Here is a 19,649-nt window from a genome sequence, read left to right on the forward strand (position 1 = left end):
CCTTTTTGAAGATTGGTGTTACATTTGCCACTTTCCAGTCCTCAGGCACAGAGGAGGACCCGAGGGACAAGTTACATATTTTAGTTAGCAGATCAGCAATTTCACATTTGAGTTCTTTGAGAACTCTCGGGTGGATGCCATCCGGGCCCAGTGATTTGTCATTTTTTATATTGTCCATTAAGCCTAGAACTTCCACTCTCGTTACCACTATTTGTCTCAGTTCCTCAGAATCCCTTCCTGCAAATGTTAGTTCAGGTTCAGGGATCTGCCCTATATTTTCCACTGTGAAGACAGATGCAAAGAATTAATTTGGCTTCTCTGCAATCTCCTTATTGTTCTTTAGTACACCTTTGACTCCCTTATCATCCTAGCAGGCTGACACTTCTCTTCTTGCTGAGGGAAGGCCATTAAGCCTGCAAATGTATACTAGTTTCAAATGATGCACTGCACAGGTGTCTCACATGCAATGCATGTGGTTCCAGGTGACCTCAGATAAATATAGCATTTGGAGGTCATAGTGTCTATCACGTCTAGACCTCCATGCACAAAAATGCCCCTCCTATACAATGGCCATATGAATGTGCATGTATAAACACCAGCATATTTCACATACCTCCATCACTGCTTGTGCAATGATACATGCACATTCACATGTGGCTGTGCATACATGTTAAGGCAGATGATCCTGTGACATAAAACAGGTTTACTGTCAGGAAAAAGGCAGAAACATCTCAAATGACTAAAAATTGTGCTTCTTCACTGGCAATCAGCTGCAGCCAAATTTCCCAGCCTGGGGTAAAAAAGCTGCTCACAGTGGTGAGCTCTGCCTGCAGATGCCTTTCATGACCTTTGCCTTCCTGGCATACATCTCTTACAGAATCCTCACCCTGTGACCACCTAAATTAACACAGTGACCTTCAGTAGTGTAGTAGCAAATTCAGAAGTGCAGGGTCCCTTCATGACAATCACACCCCTCCCCCCTTTTATGCTGCTGGGTTAAGAATGAGATCCTGTTAATGCTTTCTTCCACAACAACAGATGTCCCTAGCTGCCAATCAGCATGAAAAAGGAGAGTGTTAGCTACTGAAAAGTGGCTGACTCGCCTCTTTTCACTCTGATTGGCTCCAATCAGCAGGAAATGACAAGGAAGTGTGCTAGAAGACTCTTCTCAGTGGCTAACACACTCTCTTTTCATGCTGATTGACTTGTTAAATGCTAGAGACATTGGGACCCTGCTCCCCAAAAAGTAAGGAGTCTAGGATCCCCCGAGACCCCACACAACTACACCCTTGTGACCTTACAACAATCCTGCAAGGTAAGTCTGTGTGGTTATGCCCATGCTGCAGATGGGAACCTGAGGATGGCTTCCCAAAGAAGCCACTAGTGAGTTCTGGGAAGAGGAAAAATTTGAACTGCAGACTTCCCAACTTACACTCTTAGGTACTCTACTACACCCAAGAAATTTGTTGCCGGGGGGAGAGGCAGGGTAAGAAGAATCTGGAATGCTGTGGTGTGGAAATTATTCTACCACCTTCTCTTAAAAATTAAAAAAAAGAAAAACTTATAGAGGATTCCCTAAAGAGGGTTTTACTTCAATTTTAGGGCATCATAACATTTGACATCAGGAATAAATTTTTCACAAGAACAAAGTGTCTTGCGACCCTGAGTGGTTTTTATATTTCCCCTCTGATGTGGCTTGTCTTGTCTCTTTGAGAAATCTAAAGCTCCTTTCACACTTTAGCCATCTTGTCTACAATGTGCCTGCCCTCATTTGATGGCTCATTGCAGCTGACAAGGGGACTCTGAGCACATGAACTCCACATCATGCTTTCCTATCCTAGCACCAGGGCTTCAACTATACTTATGTGGGGGCCCCTTCCGACAAGGATTCTGGAAATCCATCACTAGCCCAGTCCAGCCCAGCCCACTTCAAATGTTGCAACTGGAAAATTCAAAATCTGCAGGAAAGCCCCCTGTGATGTAAATGGGTTATGCAAACCTGGCCTCAATTCACTTCTTTTCAATTCTTTATTTTGGGAGCAGTGGCGGGGGGGGTGCATTTTTGCTTGCTAGGATTTGCTCATATTCTGGGTTTCCATGAAGCTTTTTCAGCCTCCCATTTTCCTTCCTTGTCTTAGTTTGGATGAACCCTTTTTTCCCTCTGCCCTGCAATTCTGGCAGAGCTAGTGCCAGCCTCCAGAAGGACAAGGAGCAGATATGTGAAGCCTGAGATTGGCAGCAAAAGGTGGCAGCTACTTTCCCATCAAAATGAGAGACAAAGAAGGAGGTTGGAACTGCCTGGTTAGTTCATCAGAGGGCGCTCTGTTTGGAGGGCATCATGGAGTCCAGAAAGCATGGCAGAGCTGCTTTTAGGGAGCAAACAGACAAATTTATCCCCCCACCAAACATCTTTCCCTGCACCATTTGCTTTTCTCCAGACTAACTGTGAAAGCCCACCATGGCAACCAGGAGAGACCTTCATTAGGTTTGGAAAGACCTTGGGTTTTAAGGACTCATCTCTGCTACTGACTCCTTGGGTGGCCTTTGGCACAGACATAATTCCCCTGGCCACTTGTACGATGGGGAATGGAGGAAACCACACCTTGTTGGAAGGGTACATGCAATAAAAACAGCCTGCACACAACACACAGAAATAAATGGCAAGTGTAGCAAAGGCGGTAGCAGCTTTGCAAATCTTAGGATTGGGGTGATGGAAGGGGAGGGAGACTTCCTAAGTAATTTGTTCCCCCCCCCCAGTTGTTCTTGTTGCCAATGATTCCCGCCAGGAAAGTCTGGGCAAACAGAGGCAGCAGCATAGCTGGCGGATGGGCAGGCAGGGAAGCGGACAGTCTTGCCGGCAAAAAAGACACCTGCTGTGTTGCGGGGCCCGAGAGGGTCCAGCCTGTGCCAGGGTCAGAGAATGGGCTCATTATCCTGACCATCCCCCACCTCTCCTTGGCCCTGCCGGATGCCACAGACAGAGGGGTAAACAGGCCAGGCTTGCAGCCTGGCACACACGGAGACAAATCCTGCTTAGGACTGGCATACTTGCAGCAACAGCACTGGAAAGAGATAAAATCACAGCTGTTCTGGCAGGCAACTGAATGGTAAATCAAGCTGCAAGCATACTTTACTCTCTCTCTCTCAACTTACGGTTCTGTGTCGAGGAATGCCCAGACTCTGCAACTTAAATTATGCAAATTAATTTTGTTTGCAACTATGAGAGCTACAGTAGCACAGGGCTCATAGACTAAGCCTAACCCAGGAAGGTGCCTTATACTAGTTAAGGTATTTATTCATCCAGCCCAGTGCTGTCTATTCTTGACTGGCAGCAGCTCTCCATTGTTTCATGCACGGGTCTTTTCTCACAACCTTTTAACTGGAGATGCTAGGGAGTGAGCCTGGGACCTTCTACATGCAAAGGACATGCTTGTGCCACTGAGCTATGGCCCATCCTTTCCCCAGGAAATCTCTGATGTGAGCCTCTCCACTGCCATGAAATCACTAGATGGCCTTAGGAAAACCCACTGCTTCAGCCCTCTCCCCTAATCTGTAATATAATGGAGATAATAATTCACCAACAGGCAAAAAACCTTGCGGTTTAAGAACGTACCTATAGCCAACAAATATTTCTATCAAACTTGAAAAAGCAGGGAAATTGGGCAGCTATAGTGAATGCACCAGGGGAGCAGGAGACCTGACCTCCTCTCTGAGATATACTACTGCTCTACAAATTTGTCAAAACGCAAACACAATTTGGGTTGGTCTTTCACAGTCCAACCCACTTGCTGTGTAGCTTGGAAGAATTTGGTAACACGTGCCTCTGACCATATGGTGAGTGGGAGCAACACCTGCAATCTCCAAAGATAGAGAATTATATTTTTGTGCTTGTTGGTGTTCTTCTTACTTTGCTTCTTTCCTGTGTTACTACTGTTTCTACAGAGAATCCAACCTAGAAAATTTTATTTCCCTCATTATTCATCCTAGAAATCTGTGTCAAATGTATTTTTATTAATTTCAAAGCCATTTTATTGGTCAATGTCATATGATGGTGAAGACCGTCTTTTGTGTTTCAAACTGGAGGTTATGCTCTATTTCTATTTTGGGCACATTAACAGTTGAATCTGAAACTGCAGCCTGATGTAAAATCAGACTGGTTACAATATGCTGCTACTTATTTTTTACTCTTTTATATTGTCTAATTTATATTCTTTCATTCTTACAACCACCACCCAGCAAGGTAGATTTGCCAAAGACATACTATGACTGGCCAAAAGACACTCAATGAGCTTCATGGTGGTTGAACCTGGATCTCCCATGTCCAAATGCAACACTCTGATTTACTGCATCCTGGAACAGGCAATGGAGTCTGAAGGCACCAAGCATCTCTCCAAACTATGACACTTTTCAGCATCCTAAATTCCAGACAATAACCATGTGTGGCAGGTTCAGCTGAGAGCTGGCCAAGGCTATTTGGTGAGCTTCATGGACTGTTAACCATGATAGACAAATGGAGCCTCCACATACAGGGGCAGTATACCTCTGAATGCAAGATGGTATAGACAAACCACAGGGGAAGGCCATCACCTCCATGCCCCGCTTGTGAGTACCCAGTGACTTTTTACTTGCCAATGCTAGCGGACAGATTAATCCTGGGCAGACTTTGTTCTGATTCAAAACAAAATTCTTATTTTATTTGCAGCTCAGCAGGGATATGAGGAGGGTCTTTAACCTCCAAACCCCATGTTTCCCAAACATTCACTGCCTGGGAGGCACCATTTTTCTGTGTTGAAGTAGGTGGCACAAAATGCTCTTACGCCTTGTGTAACATACAGGCTGGGATTGTTACACAGATCACACAGTTGTTTGCTAACGTCATGGTAAATAAATACTCTTAAAGAATTCTGACATGAAAATGTATAAAAAGTTTGTTTTTAGAAAGGAAAGGAAAATAAAAGAGAATGTATAATTTTTTACAACATATTTTGCACCCCCACTGCCACCTGCCACCACTGACCACAGCAAATTACATGCAGAGACTGGCGTACTACACCAAGGTAACCATGGATTCTAGATGGCACAAACCATCCATCCACCCAAGCAACATACCACCACTTCCCTTCCAGGGTGACTAGCAAATCTGATTTAGGGAGAAGGGAGTAGCAATTGGGACTAGGTGACTAGGACAGCCAAGGAACAGTGGCTAAGGGGGAAGGAGCCAGGCAGGGCAACTTAACACCTACCACCTGACCATTGGAATACCCTTGCCAAGCCCTTATCTGGTTTCCAACCCTCTCTTCATTCCCAAGCTGTGCCTTTAAAATCCCCAAAGTTTAAAACTTGATGCTGTTTTGCAAATAAAATACAAAAAAGAAGACCAGAACAAGAAAGCTGACATTTTTCAGGATGTCAGATTCCAAGCCTGATGCCAAATTCTACTGCTGTGGACTGCACTCTCTGCAAAAAGGCTATAGCAATGTGAACTGGCGGCTTCTTTGGAATGCCAATCTTTGCCATATGAGCTGAAATTTTGTCACTTGCAAATTGTGCTAAGAACGCAGCTGCAAGCCAGCATCTGCATCAGCTTATGATTCTAGCAAATCCTGTGCGTGCTCGTGGACTCAGACATGAGTCCTTGCACAGCTGTATTAAGCTCTTTCACATGTGGCCCTTGGGGCATTAAGTCCAAGAATGCATGTTTTCACATCAAGTCTTCTGTCTCCAGAGCTGTTGCCATGTTGGTTCCCCAGCCAAATCAAAACACATGGAACAAAGCCTGGCAAAGAAGGCCACGAAAATTACTAGCCCACAAGCTAGCATCCACCTTGCCCACATATACCAATATTAAATCATTTGCAACCTAAAAGAAAAACACTTTATACAGACAGAACTTTCCCTCTAATGTCAGCAACCAGACTTTTCAATGGAGACAGGTCGCACATTCAGCTTCAGTCTATCAAGGGTCGAGGTCAGAGTTAATATGCGCATAAGCAAGTGTGAAATCTGTGCAAAAGTAAGGAGAAAGAAAACAGATACCACCACCATCCCGCAAGCAAGTTGTCCATTGAAAGTGCTGCATTGTCTTAATCACTGATCATATATGTACGCAACAACGATCATCCATCTGAGTGTTTTCACCAACGCAAGCCAAGGAGCTATGAGAGATGCTATAGTTTCGTGGGAGAGCCTATGCCTGGCAGGCAGAAGGGCCCAGGTTCAGCCTTTGATTAAAAGGATCTCAGGAAGCACAACAGGGATAGGGGAAATCTTCTGCCTGGTACCCTAGAGATCCACTGTCAACTGGAGCCGACGATTATGGGCCAGATGGATCAGCTTGTCCGACTCCAGTAAGAAGCAACTTCTTATGTATGTCATTCAAAAGCTAATTGCTCAGAGGCAACGCTTACCAAATTAGCGCATCCTGGCGATTCAAATTTTAATACCTCCAAAGTCCATGAAACACTCTGCAACTTCAGAGCATGTAAACCAATAGCATGCCAGTCAAGACCGCCCCTCCCCCAATTTACACGCTGTGATACCAGAGCAGTTCAGCCAATGGCATCAAGAGAGACAGGTCGGATAGATAAGGTAGAGAACAAGGAAGAATTTTTGTGGGAGAATGAAAAATACAATTTGGGGTATTATCTAACAACAGTCGTTAATACTTTGTTCCTAATTAACCACAGCAAAAAAAGGTATGTTCATCTAGCTGTGTGAGTTGATTCCCCTACCAATGCCATAAATGTACAATGAGATATTATCAGAAACATTTTGGACTATCACGCCATCACACGTTTGTGCCCTCATTCACACATCCATAGTTGGGCACCCCAACCACATGCGGGCACCCACTCACAGTGCACCACACATACAGTTTCACAGCTTGGCCCTATAGAACGTATGCTCAGAAACTGCTCCATCTCTACAAGTAACAAGACAGTCTTTCGTGTAAATGTTTCTCCTGTTTTGCATGGACTAATCAGATTAAAAACAAACACCAAACTATATACCTGTAAAAGGACTCAATGGAACATGTAACTGTAGTGTTACCAAACTTCTGATACCTGAGCCACACTTGAAATTCAGAGAAGAAAAGAAAAATAAGCCCTGGAGGCACACTTCACGTAGGTCAATTCCAGACAATCGGTGTAATGAGCATTCAGGCCTGATTTGTTTGTGGGAAGATTAGACAACTCCGTTATTCAATGAGCATTAATCATGACTTGTTTCTGTGAAGATCAGATAACAGCAACATCCAAATCATAAACACTGTTTCCTGCAAAGAATCCTGGGAACTGTAATTTGTTAAGGGAGGCAAACTATAGTTCCCAGAATTCTTTGGGGAAAGCAATATGCTTTAAATGTATGGTGCGGATATGAGTGACATTAAAACAAGCATTATTCCACACTTTCCAGTGCATTTTCCCATACTTTCCTTAGCAAAAAACGTCCAATCCTTTGGGAAAGCAGGTTTGTTTTGCAAGAGCTCCAAATCAGCTTGAATTGCACAGCCTGAATTTGCCAGGATGTGACTTGAATCTCACCTAAAATAGTGACAGTCTGGAGAAGCTTTTATATCCAAATATCAGCTTTACTTTAGGAGTATGTAAGAGTTGTCCACTCGCCCCATTTCTGTGTAAGTTACGCTTTTGAAGGGTGTTTCTTGATTGCAAAAGCAAGCCCAGTAAGTACACTGACTCATGCAGAGATGCAACTGGCCGCTTCCTCAAAAGGCAAATAATTAAGCTGCGTATCCATAGTAGAAGTTGAATGATCCAATCACATGTCCTGGAGACACATGGCAGAATTACCCATCCCTAATGGAGGCTGAGCGGAAGCAAAAACAGAGTAAGTGGCCCAGAGAGACAGTGGGCAGACTCCTTAGTGGGTAGTTGGCTTGGCCTCAGGAGCCTTTAACTAATGATTTCCTTGTGAAATGCTATCATACGGCATAATAATGTGCCCTGGTACACCATTTGGAAATTACTAATGTAATGCAATATGCTACCCCCACATGTAAACAGTGGAGAACTAGAGACTTATGGCTTGCCTAGCTCACAAGTTGCCCCTCCCTAAATATATTAAAAAGCATTTGATCAGCCACAATGGGAGTCAGAGAGATGATACCAGATGAATTCTTCTTCTTCTTTTTTAAAGGAAGAAAGCCAAGATACACAAGATGCTGAATTCAACATCCAGTACAAAGTTCAATGCTTGCTTGCAGGGTATGAATATAGAAATGTGGGACTCACATCTTGGAAACAGTCTAAAATCACACTGGTCCTTTTAACTGCACACACTTCATCACTCCTTCTAACAGCAAATTTAGTGTCATCATGCAGACAAAAATGAAGGATTTGGAGAAGTGCAAAAACACACACACACACACACACACACACAAAGGGGACAAACATTCCTTCTAAGACAACAGGCCAATGAGGACTGAGCATGCTCAGAGGGACCTCCGGAATGTTGACCATCAATTTGAAAAGAAAAATGGAAAACCACGGGGGATGGGAAAAGAGCAAATTGGCTTTCTTGCGCCCTTGACAACTTACAGTGTCCTGCAGGAAAGCATGACTGGCTGGAAAGCTTGGAATCCTGCACAGCAGCGGTCAAATTAGAGGGTGAAGACATTTTGTCACAAGTCCTACTTGTCACATTGCTATTAGGAAGGATGTCCCCTTAACTGGGAAAGGAACTATACCAATGGCTAGGGTAGGGAAGAAATTCAGTTCTGTTTGCATTTCAAGCTGAATCTATCAAATTTGCACTTTCCGAAACAATATGAGAACCGCAAGACAGACAGCCTTTAAAATTTGCACTTATTCACATTTTGCAATGCAGTTTTCCAACCAAAAAATGTTTACAAAAATGCATATATTAGGGGCAAGGGTGCATAAAAATTGATAGTGAAAATAATATACAAAAATGCATTATATTAAGAGAAATTGCTTGCTTTGACACAATAGTTAAAACTGCATACAAAAATGTGTTTGCTGGGAAAGATTTGCATTGAAATGCTCAAGAATTTTTGTGAGGATTTTTTTTTTTAAATTGGAAACTGCTGCAGAAATTTAGAGAACTAAATTTAAGAGTGGACAAATGGAGAAAACCGAAATGAACAGATGCTTACATTCCAACCAGTGGCATTTCCAGAACTAAACTGAAAGCTTGATGAACCTTTTGAAGCAAACCATGAAGAATGCAGCTGGGGTACATGCCAGGGGAACTTCAAAATCTGCAATGCACATTAGGTTGCCATCTGCTATGTGGCCTTACCGGGTGTCCTCTGGCTCTGACAGGCACTCCACCGTGCTGGGCTTCTGTTCCATTCACCGCAATTCCATCCAGAACCAATAAGGAGAGACCGAGGTGGGCTCCGCCCCCAGAGGCGACACTCCACGGTCGCCACGACAGATGTGGGTTTGGGATTTGGGATGGAGGGGGCTGTTAACTGGAGTTAGGAGGCAAGCCCCATTGTGCCTCCCTCAGTGTCGGCAAACAGCAAGCATTCTGGGGCAAAACGAAAGGACAAGACCTACAAAGATAAGCAGGGAGAAACAGTTTGGTGTTTTAATTCACATTTTTATGCCCATCCCACCTATCTCTGCAACTTCAGAACGTCAAACAGCAATTTTTAAAAAGGCTGGCATTTCATCGATCCTGATCACAATTCTACTTTAATATTGGTTGTGAACTCTGGAGTTGTGCAAATTCTAGCTCTTGTTCCACCCCCAGTTCCCATTTTTTGCACCTCAAAACTGCTACATCATGCAGGATTAATTGTGCAAAAGCCTGCTTGCTTTGCAGAATTTCACTAATATTTGACTGCACCCAATTCCCCCCCACAAATTTAATAATGAATATAAGTTGTCCTGCATATCATTTCTGCATCACTTGAAATAATACTAGCTGCAGCCCCACAAGTTTTCCATGAAGACTTGAAACTCAACTCTTTTTGAAGAATGAAAATCAAGAACTGGAGGATGACTCTGAGCATCACATTTCTTGACTGCTACCCTCAAGAGTGAGGTAGAGTAGCAGCTAAGAGTGTGAGCTGTGAACCAGGAGGTCTCTGATTCAAATTTCACCTCTGCTATGAACTCACGTGATGTCCCTAAGCAAGCCATTATTTTTCACCATAAAGAAGAGCCTGCTGGATCAGGCCAGTGGCCCATCTAGTCCAGCATCCTGTTCTCACAGTGGCCAACCAGATGCCCATGGGAAGCCCACAAGCAGGACCTGAGCTCAAAAGCACTCTTCCTCCTCCTATGTGGTTTCCAGTAACCAGTATTCAGAAGCATACCGCCTTCGACTGTGGAAACAGAGCATAGCCATTGTGGCTAGTAGCCTTTGATACTGTTATCCTCCATGGAATTTGTCTAATCCTCTTTTAAAGCCCTCCAAGTTGATGGCCATCACTGCCTCTTGTGGGAGCGGGTTCTACAGTTTAATGATGTGCTGGGTGACAAAATACTTTATTTTGTATGTTCTGAATCTTCCAGCATTCAGCTTCATTGGATGTCCATGAGTTCAGAGGAAGAAAAACTTTCTATCCACTCTCTCCATGCCATGAATAATTTTATAAATGTCTATCACGTCACCTCTTACTTGCCTTTTCTCTAAACTATAAAGCCTCAAATACCACAAACCTTCCTCAGAGGGGAGTCACTCAATCCCCTTGATCATCTTGGCTGCCCTTTTCTGACCCTTTTCCAGCTCTGCAATATACCTGTTTGAGGTGAGGCAACCACAACTTTACACAGGATTCCAAATGCGGTCACACCATAGATTCGTATAAGGGCATTATGATATCAGCAGATTTATTTTCACTACCTTTACTAAAGATCCCTAGCATGGAATTTGCCTGTTCACAGCTGCTGCACACCTTCATCGAGCTATCCACTATGACCCCAAGGTCTTGTTTTCTGGTCAGTCACTGCCAGTTCAGACTCCATGAGCATATATGTGAAATTAAGATTTTTTTGCCTTGACATGCATCACTTTACACTTGTTCACACTGAATTGCATTTGCCATTTTCCCGCCCATTCACTTAGTTTGGAGAGATCCTTTTGGAGCTCTTCACAATCTCTTTTTAACAACCCTGAACAATTTAGTATCATCAGTAAACCTTGTCAAAAGCTTTTGAAAGTCCAAGTACACTATGATAACCTGATCACCTCTATCTATATGCTTGTTGACACTCTCAAAGAATTCAGTAGGTTAGTGAGACAAGACTTACCCTTGCAGAAGCCATGCTGGCTCTGCTTCAGCAAGGCTTGTTCTTCTATATGCTTGGTAATTTTATCTTTAATAATACTTTCTACCAGTTTTCCCATGACAGATGTTAAGCTAACTGGCCTGTAATTTCCAGGATCCCCCTTGCATCCCTTTTTAAAGATTGGCATTACATTGACCATTTTCCAGTCCTCAGTTACAGAGGCAGATCTGAGGAACAAGTTGCATATTTTTGTTAAAGATCAGCTATCACACATTTGAGTTCTTTGAGAACTCTAGGGTGAATGCCTGCCGGACCCAGCAGTTTGTCAGTTTTTATTTTGTTTATTAAGCCTAGGACTTCATCTCATCACCACTATCTGCCTTAGTCCTCAGACTCCCTTCCAGTGTTGGATTTTCTTGGAAATTACCATTTACATGTATGTTTAATTTAATTACACTATGCACACTGCTCCCAATCGGTTCCACAACACTTACATATCGTATCAGTCTTGGGCGCCACTTAAGATTAAGCCTAGGGTTGCAATCCTCTGGTTGGCTCCATGACCAACTTCTAGGGCACAGTCATTTAGGGTATCTAAATTTTTTACTTCTTTATCATGACTGGAACACATATGCAGCCAGTCTATGTCAAGGTAGTTGAAGTCACCCATTACTACAACATTTCCTAGTGTGGATCCTTCCTCAATTTCATTTTTAATCTCAAGATCCCCCTGAGCATTTTGATCAGGGGGATGATAGAATGTCCCCAGTACTAAATTACTCTTGGGACCTGGTATCACCACCCACAATGATTCTGTGGAATAGTCTGCCTCTTCTGGAGTTTCTAGCTTGCTGGATTCAATGCCTTCTTTCACATAATAGAGCAACACCTCTTTCAATACGTCCTTCCAATATTGTTTATATCCAGGGACAACAGTGTCCCATTGGTTTTCTCCATTCCACCACATTTCTATTATGCTCACTATATCCGTGCTGTCCTTTAAGACCAACCACTCCAGTTCTCCTATCTTGGCTTGGAAGCTTCTAGCATTAGCATATCAACATTTGTATACGGTATCTCTCTTCAGATGTCTTTGGCACTTTTGGTTTGGCCTGTCTGGATTACCATCCTGTGCCCCTGCTCTCACAATGCCTAGTTCTAGGCATACCCCATTTATGTTTCCATCATTTGTTTTGTCTTTATCTTAGGGGGGAAGATTTGTTCTGAACTGGTTCCTCCTCAGCTACTGTCAACTTTCCCCCCGCCATGAGTATAAACGCTGTTCTGCTACCTTTTTGATTTTAAGCACCAGCAGTCTGATACCATCCCAGTGGAGCCTGTCCTTTTTGTACAGGCCTGGTTTGTCCCAAAAAGTTCCCCAGTGCCTAACAAATCTAAACCCCTCCTCTCGACACCATTGTCTCATCCACACCTTGAGACTACAAAGCTGTGCCTATCTAGCTGGCCCTGCACATGGAAGCAGTATCATTTCAGACAGAGCTACCTTGGAGGTCCTAGCTTTCGGCATCCTACCTAGCAACCTAAATTTTGCTTCCAGGGCCTCACAACTTCATTTCCCCATGTCACAGGTGCCAATGTGCACCATGACCACTGACTCCTCCCCAGCACCATCTACCAAGTAAAGTAGACAAGACTAGAAGTCTGCACCAGTCCATAGTTCCATCTCAAACAACAGCCAAGCCAGATGACCTTGGGAAAGTCAGGAACAGGATGTGGACATACCGACCATCCCATTTTCTTTCCTCAGCATCTGGTACTCAGAAGTCAACTTTCCTGAAACATGGAGGGTCAGTTGTGCTATCACAGTTAACAATCACCGACTTCTATCCTCAGTGAACTGGGGCAATCTTTTTTCTTTTTTTTTAAAGCCAGTGTGGTGTAATGGCTACTGCAGGAATGGGCAACCTGTAGTCTTCCAGATGTTGCTGGACTCACAACTTTCATCAGCTCCAGCCAGCATGGCCAAAGATGAGGAATGATGGAGTCCAGCAATATTTGAAGGGCCACAGTTTCCCCATCCCTGGGCTAGAGTGTTGGACTAGGCTTGCGGGAGACCCAGGTTCAAATCCCTACACAGTCATGTGTGGCACCCCTTGAGCTCCTTCGAGGGAAGATGGGATATAAAAGAAGAGAAAAAGTAATCCAAACTAATAGCCATTGCTACATCTAGCAGCAATGAATTCTAGAATCATATTACACAGTCCATGTGCTCACACACTACTTGGAAAGAGAAAATTCTGGCCCAGGTCCACCAGCGGCAGAAGAACCTCCAACACCAGGTTGTACCGCAGCTCCTTGCTGCATTTATAGATTGACAGTTTGAAAACACACCCACCCCTCTAAGACTAGAAAGAACTGGGCTGGGAGAAGGGGGGTAAAGAAGCTGTCAGACGGGTTTTAACGGGCCCCAACTGGTTTATATCTACAGTCTTTCAAAAAAGGGGGGAATCTTTACTTCATTGCTGGGTGGCACAGACTATTACTTTGCATATAATTAAACAAAATTCATGCAAACAGGAAATAGCCCTGGCTATTTTCTCTCCCTTCCCCATCAGCTTTGGGAAGATGCATCAGCCCAACAGAGTGAGGGATTTGGGGTTCAAATCTGAACTACCTCACCCACCCAGGGGTGCTCTTAGGTTTAACTCCAGAGCCTGCTTTCAGTGCCAGCATCTTTGAACATGGGAAGTGCAATAATGCCTCTGAGCATGTGTAGAGTAAACTTTCACTAACATATACACTTGGAGGCAGCCCCCACCTTGGGTGCCCAGGCTTTCAAGTCAGCAGGTAGGGCTGAGCCCTTGAACTCCTCTTTTTAAAAATCACCATAGTGACTTCCTCTCTTAAGAGCAACAGAAATGTAATAGAGGAGGTTAGTCTGGACATTGAGGGGGGGAGGCATTATAGAAACCTTGTCTCAACAAGAAAGGGGAGATGGGCAGATAGAGATGATCAAAATAAGGAAGAGGCAGGGTCCTTCCAACAGCAGTAGCAGGGGAGGGGAGGAATGCTGCCTCAACTTCCCGAAACCACAACTGTAGTGTGATCTGCCACTGATTGGAATCCCATGTCCTCTGCTCCATGCAGAGGTTAAGAGGAGCGTTAGGATGCTGTTATGGTAGAATTGGACCCCTCCTCTTCCATCCATGCACATATTTGTTCCTCTGCCATTCCCTTCCCCCCCCCATGCAAAGCACTCTGTAAGAAAACTTGCAACTCTCTGGAACATTGCCAAAACTGTAACATCAAAGGAAACATGAAAATAGCAAGACCCACCGGCCTCCCCAGAAGTAAAAACAATGATGGGGGCAGAGGGGGCAGCTGTGTCCTCAAGTGACCTCCCCATGGGGATTAGACCCTCCTGGAATGGACTGTAAAGAGCATGGCTGGGAACTGGGGACGTGGGGGCAGAACGCTTTTGGATGGGGAGCACCAATGGGGGGGTAGGTGGGTGGGAAGTAGCTACATTGAAGAGAGTAACCATGTGGCTGGAGGGAATGCTGGCTTGAAACCCCTGCAGGAAGTGAATAAATGCAGGCTGGAGGGAGGGGGGAGGGGAATGCCTGCAGGGAGAATGCTGCTTTGAACCCTGGTGCTGCGGAATCATGGGGTGCAGGCGGAGAACTCTTACGTAACAACATTCATTATTGTTTTCATTCATTCCTAGAGCCATATGCCAAGGCACCAGAAAGTGTGTGCTGCTCCTGGCCTTTTGAGAGAAGAGAAAGGCAGTTAGATTCCCCATTAACACTCAGTAGTACTGACATGCTTCGCTACTTCTGTACCACTCTGTCTAAAACAAGGGAAAAATTATTTAGTAGCAATAATGAATATTCCCAAATTCATCTCGCAGAGGCCTTTCACACACACAAATCTACTTCTAATCCCCCCCCAAACATTTTTTCGTTTGAGCAATCTAATTTAGAATGTGTGTTTGTGTATGGGGGAGCCTTTTTGTTGTGCTATTGTTAAACCATTGGGAGATCAGAATTTTCTGCCAGTCTATTTCAAATCACCCCAAGATCTACCAGTAGTTTCCAATTTACCCTCTGTCCACCCTGGCCCACTGTACAAAGAATCATACCTGTTGCTCTGCCCACTACCTCTGGTCCCACCCACCACTGGCCTGCACCCCTGGAAAGGTGGTCCATGAGGCAATGTGTCCCTTGGGTTGAAAAAGAACAGAACAGAAAGGGGCAACAGGGATGAGGGAGGTGGAGCCTTACAGATTGGAACAAGCTTGATTCTGAAATGGCTGGGGTCACCAATGGCAGGGAGCAGTGTTAACTTTTTTTATCAGTTATGCCGTGCTTTCAAACCTTCAGAACACTTCACTTTACATTTATATTCTTTTAACCCTTGCAACGACATGGTCAGGCAGGCCGGTATTGTCATCTCCCTACTGCAGGCAGGGGAATGATGCCGAACTAGAAGCGGCCTACCTAAGGCTTCATGGCAGGAGCGAGACTCAAACCAGGGACTTCTAGCTCAGGCTCTCAGCTGCTACGCTACACCAGGCTGAGCCCACATCTCATTATGAAACATCATTCACTCACTTCTGTGGGCAAAATCAAAGTGCTGCATGTAGGGAGGACTGTTGCAACGAGGGTAAAAATAACAGCCCTTTGCCCCCAATACTGAGTGATCCAACTCCTGACTGACAAAGATCTTGCAGGGAGCTGCAGCAAGCATCTGCACACAGATATGCATTCCAACCCCTTCCCAGGGGTCCTTGCAATACAATATATCTCTCAACCTCCACCACAACTGTCATAATAGTGGGTATTTTGTAAGCAACAATCTAAATTATATAACTATCAAATACACATAGATGCACACCAGTACACCATAAAGTAAGACCAATAATTAATATTACCAGTTTGTAATATTACAGTATTACAAACTATTGCAAACTTAAAAGCTTGGCTACACAGATAAATTTGGTAATGTATTCTGAATACCTGCAAGGCTGAACTTTCCTGTGATGTAAACTACTGTTGCTCCTGTTTAAGAGAGTGAGAGAGTTGTCAACGTTCCCTGGTACTGACTATGGGAAGATGGAGGCTGGTTACCTTTGAAAAGGCCACTCTGTTGCCGTTTCCTCCTGCTCCGAAGGAGTCAAATACTGTGCGCCAGAACTACCCACAACTGATTCTAACCACTGTTTCATTTGGGATTCTGCCGCTCTCATGACATACAATGCCAATTAAGCCGTCTTAATTTTTATTTATTTTGGTTTGGTTTTAATTCCAAGTTTTCCCTGCTCCCGAGAGGCTGGGCAGGGCAAGGACCATTAGAAACAAATCTATTATCATTGCTTTTAAAAGCAGACAAAAAGCTGACAAACTGCTCCAAGTTTGCACACAATGACTGTTTTTCAGACCAATGGCTGCTAAATTTGGGATTTTGTTGTCTTTGTAGAATTTGGAAAACCTTGGGAGGCAAAAAAAACTCTTTGGAAGCAAGGGATATTTGCCACCAGGAGGAGAGAAAGGACTCAAGGCTGCTCCTGCTTCCCGCCTCCTCCCAGCCCCTTTCCAAATCTCACTGTGGTTACTGAACATGCAATAAACATTGCATGTGCGGTTTCCAAACTTCTCGCTATACTTGCTGCAGAACTTAAAATGTAGGAAGCTATGGCAGCGATGGTCCAAGCTAGGAATGTACTGCTTAGGACCCTGCCAGAAACAGCTGAAACGTCAGGAGACAGGTTTGTTGGCCCAACTCCAGTGTGTGATTAATCTCCCCACACCCGGGCCAAGCTGCGGGTAGGGAGGAGGAGGAGGGTGTGGTATGCAGCAGACCAGCCTTTCCCAACCTGGAGCCCTCCAGATGGCACCAGGTTGAGGAAGGCTGCTGTAGAGACATCTTCAACACAGCTTTTTTGCTCTTCCTCTTTTTTTTTGGTGGTTGCTGCTTGAAGTCTAGGCCCACTAAGGGCAGGAATGGCCAGACACGATAGCAGCAAATCCCAGAGGTTTAAGCCCTGACCTACCACAATCATATAGATACAGACACTGGGGAGCAAGTCTGATTGAGGGCCCATAGTTTACCTCCCCCTCTTTCTCAATATGTTTTTCTCTCAGCCAAGTCCATTTCCAGAGTGAATACCCCAGCTGGGAGGAAAGTGCCTGAGGAGAGGGTCTGCAAGGAAATATGCTGTGGAAAGGGTAAGTGTCCTCCATTTCTGCTCCTTAAAGCAAACTCTTCCCATCTCCTACTTTCTACACAGTTGCAAAATCTGCTGCTCTCATTTCTAGTGTGGTGTTCAGAAACAAAAAGAGGGGGAAAGGGTAGGGGCTTCCTGTGGTTGGTTTATATGGGTGTCAGTTTACTCCATGTTGCTCCCATTTAGCACAGGGGTACAGGCAGCAGTTCTGACTTTGCACTGTAGACTAATCACATACTCTGAATACACCGCAGGGCATGTGTGATTTATTAAAGAGCAAGTTTCTTGTCCTTATGGGGGCAAGGGAAAAAAAAAGAGGATCTGCAAGATGTTTGCAAAGTAGAGCAATTACTGTACTCCTCTCCTTCAAATCAGAAAGCTGATCCTGTATGGCATACAAAAGTTGGCTGCTTTTTCACCATACATCCCCTAGAGAAAACCACAATGAAGCATATTAGGACATACAGTGGACACACAGTGGGAATAAGGAAAACAGTTTGCTCCAACACAATTAGGGACCTAGTTCTCCCTTTCAGATGTTCAGTAGAAGAAACGCACCAGACTAGCAGCAAATGTGTCTGCCATGCCAAATTAGCACTGCCCTGTAAAAATCAAGGCCATTTAGCCAAACCCACTTATCTAAAGGCAATGTCACAATTATTTAATTAAACATATTGCATTCCTTGCACCATATTTCCAAGTGTTCCATATAGATTACCTCAGTGCACCCAGTGGCAGCCAAACCTTATTTTGGCCAGGGCGCCACAATTCAAGTCCAAAGCATGAGATAATATCATTTTGTAGTGCAGGCTACAGTACACATGCAGCCTTCCCTGTGCCCTGGTGCGGGCTTTGAGTCTGGCAGGCAGGGCAAGGACACAAGCCATAGCCAGGCTCATGAGTCCTCTGAGTCGTACCTGTAAATTGCTACCTCTTGTGCTATCCACATGTAATCATAACAATAGTCCTGCAAGTTAGAGCAGTGCTTATTCCCAGCGTGTAGATGGCCAAGGATGATGTGAGTTAAGGCTGAGAGAACAGTGGCTTGCCAAAGGCCAGTCAGTGATTTCATGCTTAGATCTTATATGCACCAAGAACTTCTTGGCTCACAGCCTACACACTAACAGACACAATGCTCCACTCACTGTCCACCCACAGATCAAGCCAGCCCAGGCCACAGTGCACCAGGAACTGAGAGCGCACACACACACACTGCAGAAAAGAGTCCTACAGAGACAAACGAGCTCCAGATGGCTCAAGCAAGCAAGTCAAGTCGCATGCTGCAGGGGGAGGTTTGAGCACTAACCATCCCTGCCTTTTATCCTTAAGGTACACACTGCCGCCCTATTCCCTCGGGGCGGGGGGATACTTTCAGACCCATCAGGGCACCGTGTGTATACACACACAATATGTTGGAAAAGCAGTATCACAAAAGGGCTCATTCGCTCCATTAGCTAATGGGTTCGTGGAGCCTTGCTGAGAGCAAACACACTTTCTGGAGATGGTGTCAGAGTAGGGTACATTTGGGCCACCGACGTTTTATCAGAACACAGAAGGGAGGCGCAAGGCAGGTTCTTATAATATACAGGTGGGGAATGTGCCGCCTCCATATGATGTTGGACTCCAGTTCCCATCAGCCCCAGCCAAAATGACCAACAGCCGGGAATGACAGGAGCTGGAGTCCAGCAATACCTGGAAAGCCACAGGTTTCCCATTCCTGGGCTAAAGGGACAGATCTCTGGGCCCACCTGGGCATGTACAGCTCTAGTTAGGTTCTCAAGCAAGAAGGTGGCACAATGCTCACCTAATTTCCTCTGCTAAGTCAGGAGGATTGTCCTTGAGGAAGCCTGAGTTAGCTGGTGCCTTCCTCAGTAATGCAAGACATGCAACCGCTGGTGCCTACCCCACCCCCCACCAAAACCAACAAGAAAAGACTTGTTTCCACAATTTCCACATCCCTCTATACTAGAAAGGAGGAACTGAAGTCTCCCACAGATCGCCCTAACCCTACTAGTTGGCACAGGGAAGTGGAGGCTTTATCACGGGGCTTAGCCTGGGAACCAGTTTTCAACGGCAGGACTCAGCCTAGGAACCTTTTAAAAAGAAGTTCCTCTGAAGATGAGCAAGATGCATTGACCTAACCATGGAATAATCCACAGCCTACCTCTGCACATTTGGGGTGAGAGGGAATGTCTTCAAGATCAGAAAACTGACTGTCCTCTTCACTCTATGAA

General features: G+C 44.8%; 1 protein-coding gene across 4 annotated transcripts in view; it reads right to left on the reverse strand.

Moving 5' to 3' along the window:
- Positions 1-19,649, reverse strand: part of THRA (thyroid hormone receptor alpha) — a 151,402-nt gene that overhangs the window by 53,250 nt on the left and 78,503 nt on the right. For 3 of the 4 annotated variants that reach the window (XM_061589355.1, XM_061589354.1, XM_061589356.1), the window contains one exon: positions 9,283-9,541. In XM_061589355.1, coding sequence (XP_061445339.1) covers positions 9,283-9,335 — 53 coding nt within the window. In that variant the 5' untranslated portion in view covers positions 9,336-9,541. Of the gene's footprint in view, positions 1-9,282; positions 9,542-16,207; positions 16,230-19,649 lie in introns of those variants that run through there. The other variant, XM_061589357.1, reaches the window with a different exon arrangement.

The sequence above is a fragment of the Rhineura floridana genome, chromosome 11 (assembly GCF_030035675.1).
Source record: "Rhineura floridana isolate rRhiFlo1 chromosome 11, rRhiFlo1.hap2, whole genome shotgun sequence".
Taxonomy (NCBI): domain Eukaryota; kingdom Metazoa; phylum Chordata; class Lepidosauria; order Squamata; family Rhineuridae; genus Rhineura; species Rhineura floridana.